Source organism: Chionomys nivalis, chromosome 3 (assembly GCF_950005125.1).
Source record: "Chionomys nivalis chromosome 3, mChiNiv1.1, whole genome shotgun sequence".
Lineage (NCBI taxonomy): Eukaryota > Metazoa > Chordata > Mammalia > Rodentia > Cricetidae > Chionomys > Chionomys nivalis.
Window position 1 is genome coordinate 37,360,453 of NC_080088.1, and position 17,942 is coordinate 37,378,394.

General features: G+C 35.9%; 1 protein-coding gene across 1 annotated transcript; it reads left to right on the top strand.

Annotated features, from left to right (window-relative positions):
* Positions 1 to 10,626: 10,626 nt before the first annotated feature.
* On the top strand, positions 10,627 to 11,550 carry LOC130871691 (olfactory receptor 5AC1-like). The gene has a single exon (XM_057765248.1). It carries the CDS (start codon positions 10,627 to 10,629, stop codon positions 11,548 to 11,550), a length of 924 nt encoding a protein of 307 aa, XP_057621231.1.
* Positions 11,551 to 17,942: the final 6,392 nt, after the last annotated feature.

Consider the following 17,942-nt stretch of genomic DNA (forward strand, 5'->3'; position numbering starts at 1 on the left):
TAAGAAGCAATAGTTTGCATAGTGTTTAGAAATCCGAGTTCATTATAAAAAATAACTCTTAAGGCCATCTAAAAATATATTTTAGTTAACTAGGTTTGGCTATTCCACATTATAAACTAAAAGGATAGCAGTTTACATGATAACTTTGCAATTCACTCTTGACAATTAAAAACAAAATGAGAATAATCTGGGTTGATGATGATATCATCAAGGGACATTAGGGTTTAAAATGAGGGCCATTGAATTTGTATATAGACATTAATTTGAATAAATGATTGATGTTTCAAAGTAGATAAATATGTTGTTGAGACACAGCACCTTGAAAAGAAATAAAATTAAGGAAAATGGTATATATATTCTTTAAAAAGCACATGGCAATTCTAGCAAGGGCAATTTATAGATTCAATGCAATCCCCATTAAAATCCCATCAAAATTCTTCACAGATCTTGAAAGGACAATAATCAACTTTATATGGAGAAACAAAAAACCCAGGATAGCCAAAACAATCTTATACAATAAAGGAACTTCTGGAGGCATTACCATCCCTGACTTCAAACTCTATTACAGAGCTACAGTAATGAAAACAGCGTGGTACTGGCATAAAAACAGAGAAGTCGACCAATGGAATCGTATAGAAGACCCGGATTTTAACCCACAAACTTATGAACAACTGATTTTCGATAAAGGAGCTAAAAGTATACAATGGAAGAAAGAAAGCATCTTCAACAAATGGTGCTGGCACAATTGGATGTCAACCTGTAGAAGAATGAAAATAGACCCATATCTATCACCATGCACAAAACTCAAGTCCAAATGGATCAAAGACCTCAATATCAATCTGAACACACTGAACCTGATAGAAGAGAAAATGGGAAGTACCCTACAACATATGGGCACTGGAGATCGCTTCCTATGTATAACCCCAGCAGCACAGACATTAAGGGCAACATTGAATAAATGGGACCTCCTGAAACTGAGAAGCTTCTGTAAAGCAAAGGACACTGTCATTAAGACAAAAAGGCAGCCTACTGACTGGGAGAAGATCTTCACCAACCCCGCAACAGACAAAGGTCTGATCTCCAAAATATATAAAGAACTCAAGAAACTAGACTTTAAAAGGATAATTAACCCAATTAAAAAATGGGGCACTGAACTGAACAGAGAATTCTCAACAGAAGAAGTTAAAATGGCCAAAAGATACTTAAGGTCATGCTCAACCTCCTTAGCGATCAGAGAAATGCAAATCAAAACAACTTTGAGATATCATCTTACACCTGTCAGAATGGCTAAAATCAAAAACACCAAGGATAGCCTTTGCTGGAGAGGTTGTGGAGAAAGGGGTACCCTCATCCATTGCTGGTGGGACTGCAAACTTGTGCAACCACTTTGGAAATCAGTGTGGCGGTTTCTCAGAAAAATTGGGATCAACCTACCCCTGGACACAGCAATACCACTCTTGGGAATATACCCAAGAGATGCCCTATCATATGACAAAAGCATTTGTCCAACTATGTTCATAGCAGCATTATTTGTAATAGCCAGAACCTGGAAGCAACCTAGATGCCCTTCAATGGAAGAATGGATGAAGAAAGTGTGGAATATATACACATTAGAGTACTACTCTGCGGTAAAAAACAATGACTTCTCGAATTTTGCATGCAAATGGATGGAAATAGAAAATACGATCCTTAGCGAGGTAACCCAGACCCAAAAAGAAGAACATGGGATGTACTCACTCATAATTGGTTTCTAGCCATGGATAGGGGCCACTGAGTCTATAATTTGTGATCCTAAAGAAGCTAAACAAGAGGGTAAACCCAAGGAAAAACATATAGATATCCTCCCAGCTATGGGAAATAGACATGACTGATGGGCAAAAAATTGGAATCTTGGGGGTGGGGTGGGATGGGGATGAGGGGTGATGGGGAGAGAAAAGTGTGAAGGAGAGGATGAGGGGAACTGGGGGAATCGGGGTGATTGGGGATAAAGGAAGGTTGGATAGGGGAGCAGGGAAACTCATACCTTAGGTAAGGGAGCCACCTAAGGGGTGGCAAGAGACTTGAACTTGGAATGGCTACCAGATGCCCAGGGCAATGTCCCCAGTTAGTTCATTGGGGCACCTGAGGATAGGGAACCTGAAATGAATCTATCCTATAATCATACTGATGAATATCTTGCATATCGCCATAGAACCTTCATCTAGCGATGGATGGAGATAGAGCCAGAGACCCACACTGGAGCACCGGTCTGAGCTCCCAAGGTTATAATGAGGAGCAGAAGGAGAGAGAACATGAACAAGGAAGTCAGGACCATGAGGGGTGCACCCAACCACTGAGACAGTGGGGCTGATCTATTGGGAGCTCACCAAGGTCACCTGGACTGCTACTGAAAAAACATGGGATAAAACCGGACTCTCGGAATGTGGCGGACAATGAGAGCTGATGAGAGGCCAAGGAGAATGGCACAGGAACTTTCAACTGGCGATAGATCGAGAGAGAGACAGAGACCCAAATTGGAGCAACGGTCTGAGCTCTTAAGGTCCAAATGAGGAGCAGAAGGAGGGAGAACATGAGCAAGGAAATCAGGACCACGAGGCGTGCACCCACCCACTGTGACAGTGGAAATGATCTCTTGGGAGCTCTTCAAGGCCAGCTGGACTGGGACTGAATAAGCATGGGTTGAAACTGGACTCTCTGAACATGGCGGACAATGAAGGCTGATGAGAAGCCAAGGACAATGGCACTAGGTTTCGATCCTAATACATGAACTGGCTTTGTGGGAGCTTAGCCTGTTTGGATGCTCACCTTCCTGGGCCTGGATGGAAGTGGGAGGACCTTGGTCTTCCTGTAGGGCAGGGAATTTGGACTGCTCTTCAGTATCAAGAGGGAGGGGGAATGGACTGGGGGGAGGAAAATAGGAGTGGGGATGGGGGAGGGGAGTGGGGGGAGGGGGCAATGTGTGGGAGGAGGGGAGGGAAATGGGAAACGGGGAGCAGTTGGAAATTTTAATTAAAAAAGAATAAAAAAAAAAAAGCACAGAGTGGAGGTTGATTTCAGGCAGTGCCTACTTTATATTGTGTAAAATCTGCTTGTTTCCCCCAAACTGTGCCTGGCCTTAGGGAATTATTTTCTTCTCTTTTCCTTTTTAATTTTTATTTCTTTATTTTTAAATTTCATTTTGCATTCCAACCACAGTATTTCCTCCCACCCTTACTTGTCAACTCTCCAGACTACACCCCCATCCACTCTTCCTAACAGGTAAGGGCTCAAGTACCAGGGATAGATGCTGGTTCTACTGCCAGGGGTCCCTCAGATAGTCCAAGCTTCACCACTGTCTCCCACATATGAAAGGCTTAGTTCAGTCATTTGGAGGCTCCACACATGAATCTAGAGTTCATGATTTCCAGGAGCTTGGTTCAGTTGTCTCTGTAGATTTCTCCATCACTAAGTCACATAAAAGCATGTGAAGAGATAATCAGGTCAATCAAAAGATATGGGTCAATTTAAGTTGTAAGAGCTAATAAGAAAGAAGCCTAAGCTATCTGCTTGGCTTTTGTAATTAATTAATGAGTCTCCATGTTGTGATTTGGGAGCTGGTTGGCAGGACAGAGAAGGGCTGGCTACAGTAGCAAACAAAGAAGCCCTGAGAGAGTGAAATCCTGAATAAATGCGTATTTGATGTGAGCGCCATCTGTTGAAAGCTCCAAGACTAATTGACTCATGGGAAATTGGCAAAGATATTACTCTATTGGGCCATGTTCAAGACAAATGGAAAATGTTTCCTCCGGAGTCTCAATGTGAGTGAGTGGGAACTGTTGAATGCAAATACTATCAACTGTGGCTTCTGCCTTCTGGATGTTTACAACCTAAGCCTATTTGCATATAGAGACAGCCTACAAAGACTAGCTAACCCCTAACTCAAACCCTTATATGGTCCCTGATTGTCTCTTCAGTCTCTGTGAGCCCCTATGAGCTCTGCTTAGTTGATTCTTTGGGCTGGGTCATGTTCTCTGGCCACCTTCAAACTCTCTAGATCCTAATATCTTTTACTCACTACTGTTAGAATCCCTGAATTCCATCTAATGTTTGGATGTAGTATTCTACATCTGAAGCTATCATTTGCTGGATGAAGACTCTCTGATGATGACTATGTTAGGCACCAATCTATGAGTATAGCAGAGTGTTATTAGAAAATATTTCTTGACTTTTTTTTTTTTTTGGCCAGTCCTATTTGTTTCTATCCATGTCTCTGGGCTATCCAGCAGCTGGTTCCTGCTCATCCAAGCAGAGTTAGGCATGGGCTATGTCTATGGCTTGTACCTCAATTTGGAAGAGTCATTGGTTGGCTACTCCCACAAGTTCCGCTCCACTGTTACTCCAGCACATCTTGTAGGCAGGATGGTCAAAGGTTTTGTGGCTAGGTCGATGTCCCAATCTAATCACTGGAAATCTTATCTGAATACCAAAGATGACTGGTATAGGCTCTTCATCCCTCATCTTTTGTTTCTTTTCCCCTCTTTTTCAAAATGCCTTATATACATGCATACTTATTCATTAATGCTGTGGGATAAGATAATTCATATAGGAAGAAATGAAGAAATGAATGTAGCAACCATAATGATTGGCCAGTAGCCAGGCAAGAAGTATAGGCAGGACAACCAGACATGAAGTAGAGGCAGGACAATGAGAACAGGAGTATTCTGGGATGAAGGAAGCTCTTTCTGTAGTCCTGTCCAGACACTGAAGAAGCAGGATGTGACCTGCCCCACTGAAAAAGGTACCAAGCCATGTGGCTAACATAGATAAGAATAATTGGTTAATGTAACTTTTAAGAGCTAATATGAAGCCTGAGCTAATGGGCCAATCAGTCTATAACCTATGTAGACCTCTGTGTGATGGGACCTAATGACTATAGGAACTGGACAGGACAGAAACCCCAACAATGCAGGCCCCTACATGTTACAAGTATATATATATATATATATATATATATACAACATAATACATATTTTACTCATTGAACAAACTGAATAGCATTGATTTCTTCTCCTTTCCTTTTTTCTATTCTCTCACCTGAACTGAGACAATAACTGTTAATAATTTGAGTTAATAATTTCATTTATCTTTATGTTTTAACTGTATATAATACACAGAAAAGAAGAATGAGAATTTTAATAATTTAAAGTCTATTGATTGTGATAAAAGAACATACAGGTTTCTATGTTTTATTTTTATTATTTTGGCCCTTTATTAAATAGTGGGAACACTCTATCATCATGTTCTCTGTAGATTGTAAGAAACACACACACACACATACACACACACACACACAACACTATGGGCAACTGAGAAAAGCTGGGAGAGGGAGAGGTGGTCCTTGTCAGGGAGGAGCTTACCAATTTGCTGTCCAGTGGTCAACAGTTAGCTTTTAAAGCATACATATAAGTAACATTATATGGATTCAATAATTTATATTTAGAAATTTATTTGCACATACACATACATATGTATGCAATAAAAATTAATGAAAGAAAATCCAGTGAATTTGAAGGAGTATGAGGAGTGGTGTATAGAAGGTTTTAGAAGGAGGAAAGGGAAGGAAAAAATGTTGTAATTATAAGTTCAAAATTAAAAGGAAAACTACAGAAAGAAAATAAGAAATGGAAATCTGTCATTTCATATTCCAAGTAACATGGACAGAGCCAACTGTCCTGTCTTCCTTACTAAGATGGATGGATTAAAATTATGAGCCTCAACAAATGATTTTCTTTGGTATTTCTTTTGGGCATTGCTCAAATCCACATAACTAATATGGTAATAAAAAAGAAACAACAACAGCTAGTATCAGAGGAAAGGAAGATCCCACCTAGATGTTGTAGGAGGTTGCTTGTTTGTTCCCAGCTGTTCAACCCTGTAATAATCAACAGAAACCAAATTGTTTGCAATGCTGTTTGGCCAATAGCAAGTGATTGTTGGCTAACTCATATCTTAAATTAAATCTCCATTAATCTGCGTATTGCCATGAGGCTGTGGCTTACTGGATAATGTTCAGATGCCTGTCTCCAGTGGGGCTACACGGCTTCTCTCTGACTCCGCCTTTTTTCTTTCAGCATTCAGCTTAGTTTCCCCTACATTCTAGTTCTTTCCTATCAAGTCAAGCCAATTTCTTTATTCGTTAACCAATAAAAGCAACACATAAACAGAACAACCTCCCACACCACCTAGAGACCTACTCAATGTGACTAGAGATTTGTGAAAGGAAAAGTGAACTTGACTTTATTCAGGGGAGGTTGAGAGTGTTTTATGTGTAGAGAGGAACAGCAGAGCAGATGACTGAGACTGGAAAAACAAACACACAACCACACAGTAGAATAACCTGCCCCATGATCTGATCACAGAAACTCTTGGCAATTCCTTCCAGAAAAAAACAGCCTCACCTACGGTTACCTGTGTTGATACCAAATAATTTAGCCTGAGATTGAGAGTGACATTTGTCATATATATTTCTGCTAAAACCCAAGTCATATTTAGACTCTTCTGGTCTATTTCTACAGTGATCTTGATTTAGATAAGACTAAAACATTGAAGTAAATCAGGTGTGGAGCTGGATTTAGTAACTAGAGAGTGTGGATTCTGAATACTAAGTGTAGTAAGGATTTTTTTTCTGCTTTTCACATTACTTTTTTGTATTGTTTGATATTTGTTTTTATTGAGATATACATTTTTGTCTGCTACCCTTCAATGTTCTCCCATGGTCCCCATGCTCCCAGTTTACTCAGAAGATCTTGTCTTTGTCTACTTCCCATGTAGATCTAACTGGAAATAATGTATATTGTCCTTGGGATGGAGAACTAAAGTTCCAATAAGAGAGAACTAAGTGAGGAAATAAATCCCACTTGGTCAATCAACAAAGACATTTGGATTGGTTGAAAACAGAGTTAATATTGTAGTAAATAATTTGTAGATTAGGAGACAAAAAGTTTTGATCAGTGTTTCTCATTTTGATGAGGATAAGCTTATTAATTGTTTGCAATTCATCTTCACAGGAAGTTATATATTTTCAGTGGGAAGAGTGCATGTTCTGGATGGTGATGAAAAAAATGTGAATTTTCTGAAGATCATTTATGAGAATTTGATGGCTCTGTTATGAGTATCAGTGTTATTAGAGAATTATGTATCTGTATGGGCAGTGGAAATGAATTCAATGAGCCTGAAGTGAATTGTGATGATAGAAAGATCTGGTATAAAATAATTCAAGATGAGTTGGCCATTATTGAAACAGCAGAGTTAAGCTTAAAGTACACCAACAATGTATTTCTTGCTTTTGGTTGGTGTATCTACTTGCTTGGTAGTCCTCCTTCTGTAATCAGAACACTGGAAGGACGTTGAGGCTGGAGGGTAAATATGGAGAGATATTCAATTGATTAGGATGCGCTTTTTCTAAAATATCCTTGGGACTTCCAAATGAATATCAAGTTAATTAGGTAGTTGTGACTAAGTTGAATGAAAACAAACTTATTCTAAGGTTTTGCTAAGTGACTTTTTAAATAAAACAGTCTCCCCTGTGAACTCTGAGGACACAATGCATTTTTATTGTATTAGCTTTGTGTATGATGTGATGATATGTTCTCAATGCCCCATGGAACAACTTTGACTTTATTCTGCTAGGAATGCCTTGGGAAATTAAGAGAATTTGAAGATGATTTAAAGAATCTGCTTGCCATGAAAGAAAAGATGCTAAATCTCTTCATTTTGCAGTTTCCAGGGGGAACCTAGCTCACAGATAATACTACTTTCCCCCATATATTTAACATAAGTTTCAGAACATGAGCACATTTCTAGTTATCTGGTGTTTCACAGAAATTGGGTGAGAAAGCAGATTTCCAAATTGGTAATTTGTACAGAATATTTTCATAAGAAATTAAAAATTTTAAAAGAGTTTTATAAAAATTAGCAATGGAAAAGAAGACAGACACCTATGAATGGCAGTCTGAAAAATATATATCTTTTGGGATTGCATTGCATCAGTAACACTCATTGAGAATGTTTTCACTGATCAGAAAATGAAGGTAAAAAATGAATAATGATAAGAAAATTTCAATGTATTCAGAGGATATTTTGTAGTGTGAAAGGTTTTCTTAAGACATGATTATGCCACAAATATTATTTATTTATAATATTTCTGAATGAGAAATTCTGTCTTAAGTGGTAGTGCTTGAGTGAAATAAAATTTCTTGAAATTTATCATATCATGTGAAGCTAAGGAAAGGAACTGCCATAGAGTCTACTTGTCTCCAAGTGCTTCATGCAACTGTTAAGCAAAATAATTATCATTGCATTATTATTCTGTTAGGTTAAAATTATTAATTCTAAGCTAAATTATACATTATAATAACTGAATACAGTTGCAATAGTTATATCTGGCCAAATACCAAAGGGTGGAATTTTTATGTTACATTTTATCCTGATGTATATTTAGTACTCTATGTGTTTAAAAGTAAAAGTTCTCAAATGTTTTATTTATATTCTGTTAGATAGAGCAGCAGCTCAAAATTCATTCCTTATACTGATATTCAATTCTTTGAAGAAATGTGTTTTCATTATATAAAAGCCAATTTCTGCACATTTTTACACATTAAAATGTTGATAGTTGCATATAGGCTAGCAATATTTATGCTTTTATTTATTCATTTTATTTTAAATTATTTTTCATGTGAAAATTTTTGAAGTTTTTCTGTGACTAAAAATATCAAAAAATCATTTTGTTTTATACAATTTTAAAAGAAATATGAATCTTATATTCTAAACATACAGAGTTCACAAAGGGAATATTTTAATGAGAACATTTTTGAAGTTGAAAGATTTCTAAAATCTTTCCCTAAAATCCCTACATATATAATCATAGATAGTTGGGAGTATCACAAATTATATATATATATATTTATATATATATATTTATATACATACATATATATTCTCAGTGTCAAATTTTTTCTATAATACCTAAAGAAATATGAAAATATCCTGGAGATTATATCTATATTTATATTTCACTTTATTTATAAAAAATTAAATTATTACTTTTAAATTTTCATGTCACAAAATATTTTTTATAAAAGACAGTATCAGGACTCCATTGTTCTCAAGTTTATAAGCTATTAACATGTTTTATAAAATTCTTTTACCCACCGCTTAATATATACATACTGATGAGAATATCTACAGATAGATATAATTTTGTGTAAAATATTATTTATATAAATCTGCTTTTATGAAATTCCTAGTTGGTTTTTCCTTCTTTCCCACCTCTCCCTCTCCTTCCAAGTATCTACTTAGATGCCAAGAAAACCAGTATTATAAATATAATGTGTTTTAAACATATTTTTGAAATTAAGAGTTTATTTTAAAAATCAGAGCTTATTTGTCTACTGTGTGATTATGGCAATTTTTACTCCCGCATAATTTGGTCTTCAGAGATAATATTCATTGTGGTAATTCTCAGTACAGCTGATAATAGTTCTTTTTTGAATGCAGCAAGACATATCCACCTGTTTCTCTTACATGCTCCTTTGCAATAAATGAATTGCATATTCTTTGTATATCTGTTTTTATACAGTAGTGCTTAGATTTCTAAAATATAACTAAAAGAATGGTAGGTTTATTAGTAAGTGTATTTTATTCAAATAAATTGAATTTTATAAAGTTGTATCCCAAAGGTTGTTGCAATTAGTATTTCACCGGTCATATGAGAAAAATCAATTTCTTTACCTTACTGTTCAGTGAGCACTGTGATGTCTTTTACTTTATGCTAATAATATACATGAGGAGATACGGTGTGTGTTCATTTTCCTGTAGGTATATGCAGAGTACACAGTAGGAATTCCATTTTACGTATTTCCAGATTACAACTGACAGTGCTAGCATAATCTGTCACATCAGTTACACTTTCCTACAATATGACAATGCATATTTGTTTATGTATTTATTCTTTTTATGTTAGAATCTGAGTTTTTTTTCTAATCCCTTACCCACTTCTCTATTATGCAATGTCTAAATATCTTGATTATTTAATCTTTAAACTTCAGTTTAACATCAAAAACACTCAACTGATCTTTCTGATTATGCTCTTGGGAGGGGAACCTGCTTTATTCATGTGAGTTTTCAATGAGATATGCAGTTCTAAATATGGAAAACAAAAACTGCATTTATAAGATTTAAATATATTTCCACAGCTGGATGGTGGTGGCTTATGACTTTAATTCCAGCACTTGGGAGGTAGAGGCAAGCAGATCTCTGTGAGTTCAAGGCCAACCTGGTCTGCAAAGTCACTTCCAAGACCACCAGGGCAGTTACACAGAAAAACCATGCCTGCCCCCCCACAAAGAAAACAAAAACAAAAAGGTTTTCCACTAAATACACATATCACTTTATGTGTATTAATGTTTCAATTTTTATTATGCAGAAATTCTAATGCATATTAAAGTAGACAATGACTAAATTTTTAAAAGTCCTGGCATAAGAAACATCCATTTGGAATATACTAGTGATTAGGGTATCACCAATTTTATAGTTTTTGGAACTCTGTATTTATTGATTCTTTCATTTTAGTGATTGTCCATGTCAGACATGACAGACGAAAACCACACTCTGGTGACTGAGTTTATCCTCATGGGACTCACAGATCAGCCCATGCTAAAGGCTGCCTTGTTCCTAATGTTCCTCCTCATCTACCTTGTCACCATGGTGGGCAATCTCGGACTGATTGCTCTCATTTCGAAGGACCGTCACCTTCACACCCCTATGTACTTATTCCTCAGCAGTTTAGCCTTTGCCGACTCATGCACTTCATCTTCTGTGACCCCCAAAATGCTTATCAACTTTTTATCTACAAATCATGCGATATCCCTTGTTGAGTGCTTTGCTCAGTTTTACTTTATGGGTTCCAGTGCAACTACAGAATGTTTTCTTCTGTCTGTGATGGCCTATGACCGCTATGTAGCCATATGCAAGCCCTTGCTTTATCCAGTGCTCATGTCTAATAGACTCTGTACTCAGTTTATAGCTGTGATATACTTACTTGGTGTTCTGCACCTGGCAATTCATGTGGGTTTGTTACTTCGACTGACTTTCTGTAGATCCAACATTATACAATATTACTATTGTGAAATTTTACAACTTTTCAGCATTTCTTGCATTGATCCTTCAATTAACATGTTCGTGCTTTTAGTATTTTCAATTTCTATACAAGCCTTCACCTTTGTAACCATCATGGTCTCATATGTCCGTGTCCTCTTTGCCATCCTGAGAAAGAAGTCTGAGAAGGGCAGAAACAAAGCCTTCTCTACCTGCAGTGCCCACCTGCTCTCTGTCTCCTTATTCTATGGAACTCTTTTTCTCATCTATGTTTGCCCTGGGTCTGGACCAGTTGGAGACAAAGAGAAGATGCTTTCTTTATTTTATACAGTAATAATTCCCCTGCTCAATCCATTTGTTTACAGCCTCAGGAACAAAGAGGTTATAGGTGCCTTTAGAAGAGTAGTAAGGAAATAATAATTGTACAAATTTAAGACATTTTCCCCTCACATTATGTGAAAAATAAGATGACAAAATCAACAGAAAAGAAAAGAGCGTCTATGTACTGACTAGACCTCTGTCATTCTCCTGGAGGGTCAGTTTCCTCTGCTGGGGACAACTAGCTTTGAATTCAGGGTCTGAAACCCTGCTGGTTTCTTTCATAATGGTCAGTGAAGCTGTGGTAGCACAACTCATAAACACCTTGTCTAGAAATATCCTCTATTTTGTGAGTTTTTAGATTTTCATGTTAACTATTTTCTTTGTCATTTCCAAATTTTCAGATGTGAATTTGTAGTTTTACTAAGACATCCTGAGACACAATTGCTGAGACATAACTCTAATCATCTTTGGCCAATATAATTAGCAGTTTTCAGGAAGAAAAGGTTTACCTCTCTTTTATAAGGTTTTTTAACCCTTTACCACACTAAACAACACTGTTAAAACCATAAAAAATTCTCTATTTCATGATGGAATGCATTCTTGAGAAGAAATGTACTATTGAATATCAGAAAAAAAGAAACGGCAATTGAATATAAAGGTGGTATCAATAGATACAGGAAGAAAAATGGAGTAGCCATAACTTAAAATGTTCAAAATTTGTCATGTCTGTATTTAGAGCCCAGGCTACCATTTTATCACTGATAGTGAATAATATTCAATATTCCATAATGTTTATAATAATTTATAAAATTTAGTGCAGTGAAAAGCAATTCCATAAAGTTTTGTGGTATTTACATTACTGTTGTTTTTAATTTTAGTAAGAGTTGAAAGTGGAATTTACAAGATTGTCTGGCACATAAAATTAAATAAATACAAAGATATGCTGATGAATTCTCAACTATAGATAAATAATGATTGCAGGCACACATCAGAGGTAAATTAATTGATAATATACTACACAATTGAATATTTTAGTTTAGATGACTGTTATTTTGTAGACATATGTAATTAATTATTTTTAAAGAGTAATTATATTCTTTCAATATATTTGTTTGTAAAAAATAATCATATCAAAAGAATTAGCTTTAAATTGTTGGACTGCTAACAGATATGCCTTGTTCTACTAGTTGGAAGCAGCTTATCTTTTCCATGTCGGTGGCAACAACAATACTGAATGTTTTCTGTAAAGATGTTAACTATATGATGCCTGTATTTAATTACTTAACCATAATGAAAATGCACATTATTAGGGAAAAAAGTCAATTTATGTATCTCATCCTAAAATAAATACCCTTATTTTCTCTGTGACAAAAGTCCTTTAAAAATATACTACATAACTAAATTCATTTTAAAATTTGTATAAAGACATGGTGGTACATTAGTTTAATCCCAGGTTTCAAGAGGCAGAGGCAGGGAGCTCTCTGAATTCAAGGCCAGCCTGGTCCAGAGTAATTTTCTAGGACAACTAGGGCTGTACAGAGGAATCCTGTCTTGAAAAATCAAAAGAAAAGTTATTTGTATGTACATCTAATTTAAAATGTTGAATTATTTTCCTAACATTGCAATCTGTTTCCTAAACTTTCTTTTTATCTATGCTTTAACATATTTTAATTGGCATATCAACTTAAAATCTATGTTATCAAAGCTCTCTCTCTCTCTCTCTCTCTCTCTCTCTCTCTCTCTCTATCTCTCTCTCTCTCTCTCTCTCTCTCCATTTCTGTTTTTCTGTGTAGTCCTGGCTGTCCTGGAACTCCATCTGTAGACTTCGCTGCCTTTCTCAGCCTCCTGAGTGCTGAGACTAAAGGCCTGTGCCACCACCAACCAGCTCAAAAAATCTTTACCATCCCTGAAATTATATGAATTAACTCTGTTTTTAAAAGCACTTGTTACTCTTACAGAATATCCAGATTCAGTTCTCCACGTCCACTGTACAACTCCCAACATCCTGTAACTCCAGGAGATCACAGAACTTGTTCTGATTCCTATCAGCACCAAGCATGTACGTGGTACATATACAATCATGCAGGTAAATACTCATTTACCCTCCCATCAGCACCAAGAGCACACACAGCACACATACAATCATGTAGGTAAATACTCATTCACACTCCCCTCAGCACCAAACATGCACATGGTACAGTGGTACACATACAATCATACAGGTAATTACGCATGGTACATATGTAATCATGCAGGTAAATACTAATTCACCCTTACAATAGCACCAAGCACACACACAGCACACATACAATTATGTAGGTAAATACTCATTCACACACAAAAAGTAATTCTTTTTGAAATTTACAAGTATAATTATGTCATAATTCTTTTAACAAAAATAATCAGATACCATAGTACTTCAAAGAGAAAAGCTTAATCATTCACATGTAATTGTGGTTTGACTTGTAGTTGGGGCTATTATGACAAATTGTGGGGGTTATCAATGAAACTTAGATGATAGATTCAAATCCTGCTATAGGTATCTAGAGTATAGGCACAAGAGATGAAAGGACATAGTGAATTAATTATACTGTATTGTATTATAAACAAATTGGATAATTAGCTAACATAAATGAACCATTATCTAGGATGATACTCTGAAAACTGAGAAATAAACATAATTTTAATAATAATAAAATTATTAAAAATAATACAATACTTATGTCCTTGTGTAGTCTCACGTACAATGAATGTGAGAGCGCCCACTGCCGATCTCTTTATCTTTAAATTTAGTCTTTGAGAATTTCATAGGCAAGTAATATATTTACATCATTTCCACCCTTAACTTTCTCCTCCTCCTGTATCCCTACAAATTTCACTCATTTTTATGAACTTTTATATGATTATAATTACAGCATGTATACACACATACACACAAAAAAACACATACACACTTGAACCTATTTATTTTTTCTTATATATGGGTTTATAGTTGGCCATTTGTAATTGGATAACCTATTAGTGGGCTTAACTTTACAAAAGAATGATTGTTGAACGTAGCAGCTTCCACCTGCTGAAGAAAGATGTTTCATTGCTGAGGGGTAAGAGTAATACCTATTTGTGAGTATACAAATAAGAATTAAGAATACAGTTTGAAATTACATTGCTATAGGAAAGTTGCAGTAGTTGGTTCTCACCTAGGACCTCTGATGTCTACTGCCACAGGTTGTGGGCTAAGTTTACAGTACCGGGCAGAAGTTCCATCCTGAGTGGGCCTTATTTATATTTATTTACACAAACATTGTTTACCCTAAAAATAACACTAATGCTATTTTGCCTTTGTGGGCTTCTTCCTGTTTGGACATGGTTTGTACCTTTTAAATTTGGGTAGGATTATTGATCTTTTTTCTCCCCTGGCAACTTGCATGGTACCTTCAGGTCCTGTGTTCATTTGGTCTTAGGTAGGAGTCTTGCAGGTCACTTTCATCTGGATTCCTTGTATTTAAAGCGTGTTTTTATTTTATCAATGGGGTCTTATCTTTAAGTTCTGGAATGCAATAAAGGACAATGGCAATAGTGCATGTTGTTTGGTGAATCTCTTTGACACCTTCCCCTCAACAACTGAAAGGGAGATTTTTAAGCCTGAAACTGGATCTTCCATCAGAAAGTCTATGGCTCTTGAAAGAATTATTATGGCCCCATGTAATGTCATTGGATTGAAACTTTCCCCATAGCCATTTCAAGTACTCTGAGGGTTAGTTATCTCTTCTTTCTCTCTCTTCCTCTGTATTAACCTCAACCTCCTTTCCAAAGTTGTAATTTCTCTCCTACTTTTTTTTTAAATTTCCCCTTCATAGTTCCTGTGTCCCATTATCCTCTTCTCTATAATTCTTCTGTTTTCCCTCTTTCCCTATGGTCTCCCTTTACCTTCCTGACTTTTGTAGTTAACAGGATAAATACTCAATTCTAAAGCTTCTGAGCTAAGATCTGCAAAGAGAGAACATGTTTTGCATTGCCTCACTCACTACAATATTTTCCAATTTCATTACTTTTCCTGCGAATTTCAGGATCTCATTGTTCTCCTCAGCTGAGTCGGACTCATTGTGTATGTGTACCATATTGTTATTATCCATTCATCAGTTGAAAAACATCTAAGTTGTTCCCAACTGTATTTGAAGAGTCTCAGTTTCCTTTCAGTCTTTCTACTCTGAACTAATCAGTCTTAGCAACAACAGATCCCTTCCATAGACATAATGCATGGAAGCTTGCTTTTCACTAAACTCAAGCAGAATTTACAAACCCTTCCATCTCAGATTCATGATTCATGGATAATATCTGGAAAGACTCTACTTTCGTGTTCTGCTACACAAAGTGTCCTATTTTACTTTACTATTGAAAGTAAAGATGGCAGCCATCATGCACCTCTTCTGATATTCGTCATTCATTTTTCCTCAATTTATCCCCTGGAAATTCTAGTAGACCATTTTTGCATATCTTACACCATCTTCCTCTGATGTGTGATTCCCCTCTGTATGCTCTGAATACCATTGTTTAATTAAGAAACTGTCTTAGGGCTGTGCAGGGCAAAATATAGGTAGGCGGGAAAAAACAAAACTGAATGTTGGGAGATAGAAGGTTGAGTCACAGAGAAGCCATGTAGCCCTACCAGAAACAGATGCTGGAATTTTACCCAGTAAGCCACAGCCTCATGGTGATACACAGACTAAGGGAGATGGATTAATTTAAGATATGAGTTAGCCAGAAATATGATTCAGCTATTGGCCATACAGTATTGGAACTAATATAGTTTCTGTGTGATTATTTCAGTGCTGATCAGCTGGAAACAAACATGTGGCCTCCTACTACGTTTCTCTTCTCTCCCAGGATTTTCCACTTCCAAGGGACAGCCTCTAGAATTTTTAGATCAATTATAGAGATAGAGAAAAAACTTATTTTTATTATACATTAATAAAAATCGGAAACTTGACAGTAGTGGAAATGAGGGTATTGAGGCAAAAGTTCAAGGATATTTTTCTGTTTGTTTTGAGTAATTTTGTCCCCTGAGATAGGAAGTCCAAGTTGGGGGATATAATCAACAAATATGTGAAGTGTATGGCACATTTGGAATTTCTAAGCAGAAATCACTGTGTTAAATAAGTTATAAAAAAATAAGTTTTTCACTTGCTTGGTTAAAGTTACCCCAATACGTTTTTTAGTACATTGTGAAAGTTGTTATTTCCGTGACTTTTTTCTCAGTCCATTTTCCATTTGTGTCCTGAAGGCTTCAGATTTTTGCATGTCAATTTTGATTTAAGGGATTCCTGTGTATTGAAATGAAGTGTGCCTCTGTACTCATATGCTCTTTGTGGTTGCTCATTAGTTCTTTTTCTTCTGTTTGTTTGTTTTATCCCATTTAAAATTGTTTTTGCTTTATTTTATTTTATTATTAGTCCTTAAATGCTTGTTTGTTTTCTAAGGAAAAACAGAAAAGCTGTGGATATGAATGGGAAGAGAGGTAGTCAAAAACTGGAAGGAATAGGGGATCATAGTCAGAAAGTATTATACGAAAAAAATTTACTTTCAATAGAATGATGAAATAAAAAGATCAGAAAAACTGGGTAAAAAAGAGGAATCTCTAAACCTTATTCCCTGATATTTTATAAACAGGCCGCTGCAGGACACAGAGTGGAAGTAGTTACGTGGAATAATTTGTTGATTATTTCACTATGCCCAGAACAACCTTGACTTCGTTCTCCTGGGGATCTCTGGGATGTATACAGGGAATTTTGAAGTGTTTAAAAGAACCATTTTGATATAGAAATAATAATTGCTATGTCTCCTGGTCTGGAATGTCCACACAAATAATATTGCTTCTTCCTATACTTTCTGTGTTTCTTCCTGAAAACTAGCAGTGTTCCATTTTCTATTGCTTTAAAGGATTTAGGTGAGAGTGAAAAAAATTTACAGAATTCTGTTATTGCTTTGCAATGTGTCTGAAGATAACAAAGCCAAGATTAAAGTATTAAATAATCTTAAAGAAAATCAGCACCCCAAATATTTACTAGCGCAAGTAATTACCCACATAAACACAAGCAATAGACATTTTATTGTTCCTGAAGGTAACAAAATTTTCAGAAAGTTGGGATATAAACTTCCAGTAAGAGAAAGAAAGCTTCAATACTTTCAAATTGTGTGTAAATTTTTCTATCTGAGGCTCAAATATTATTTATTTTTGCTTTTAAATTGAGTAAGTTTTGACTTTAGTACGTTTGTCTCTGTGTGTTTGTCTGTGTATATATGTGTGTGTGTGATAAAAACTATTTGATTTCATGGATAATGGGACTATTGGTGGTTAACAAATGTAATAGTAGGATCCTTATACATCTTGTATATCAAAGACTAAAATTTATGAAGAGAAAACTTTATACAACAGTATTATTTGCATGATTCATACCTGCTAATAAGGATATTCTTACTCTAGTAGGTGG

Excerpts from the sequence above, each read along its gene's own strand:
- LOC130871691 (XM_057765248.1), top strand. The coding sequence starts at position 10,627 with ATGACAGACGAAAACCACACTCTGGTGACTGAGTTTATCCTCATGGGA.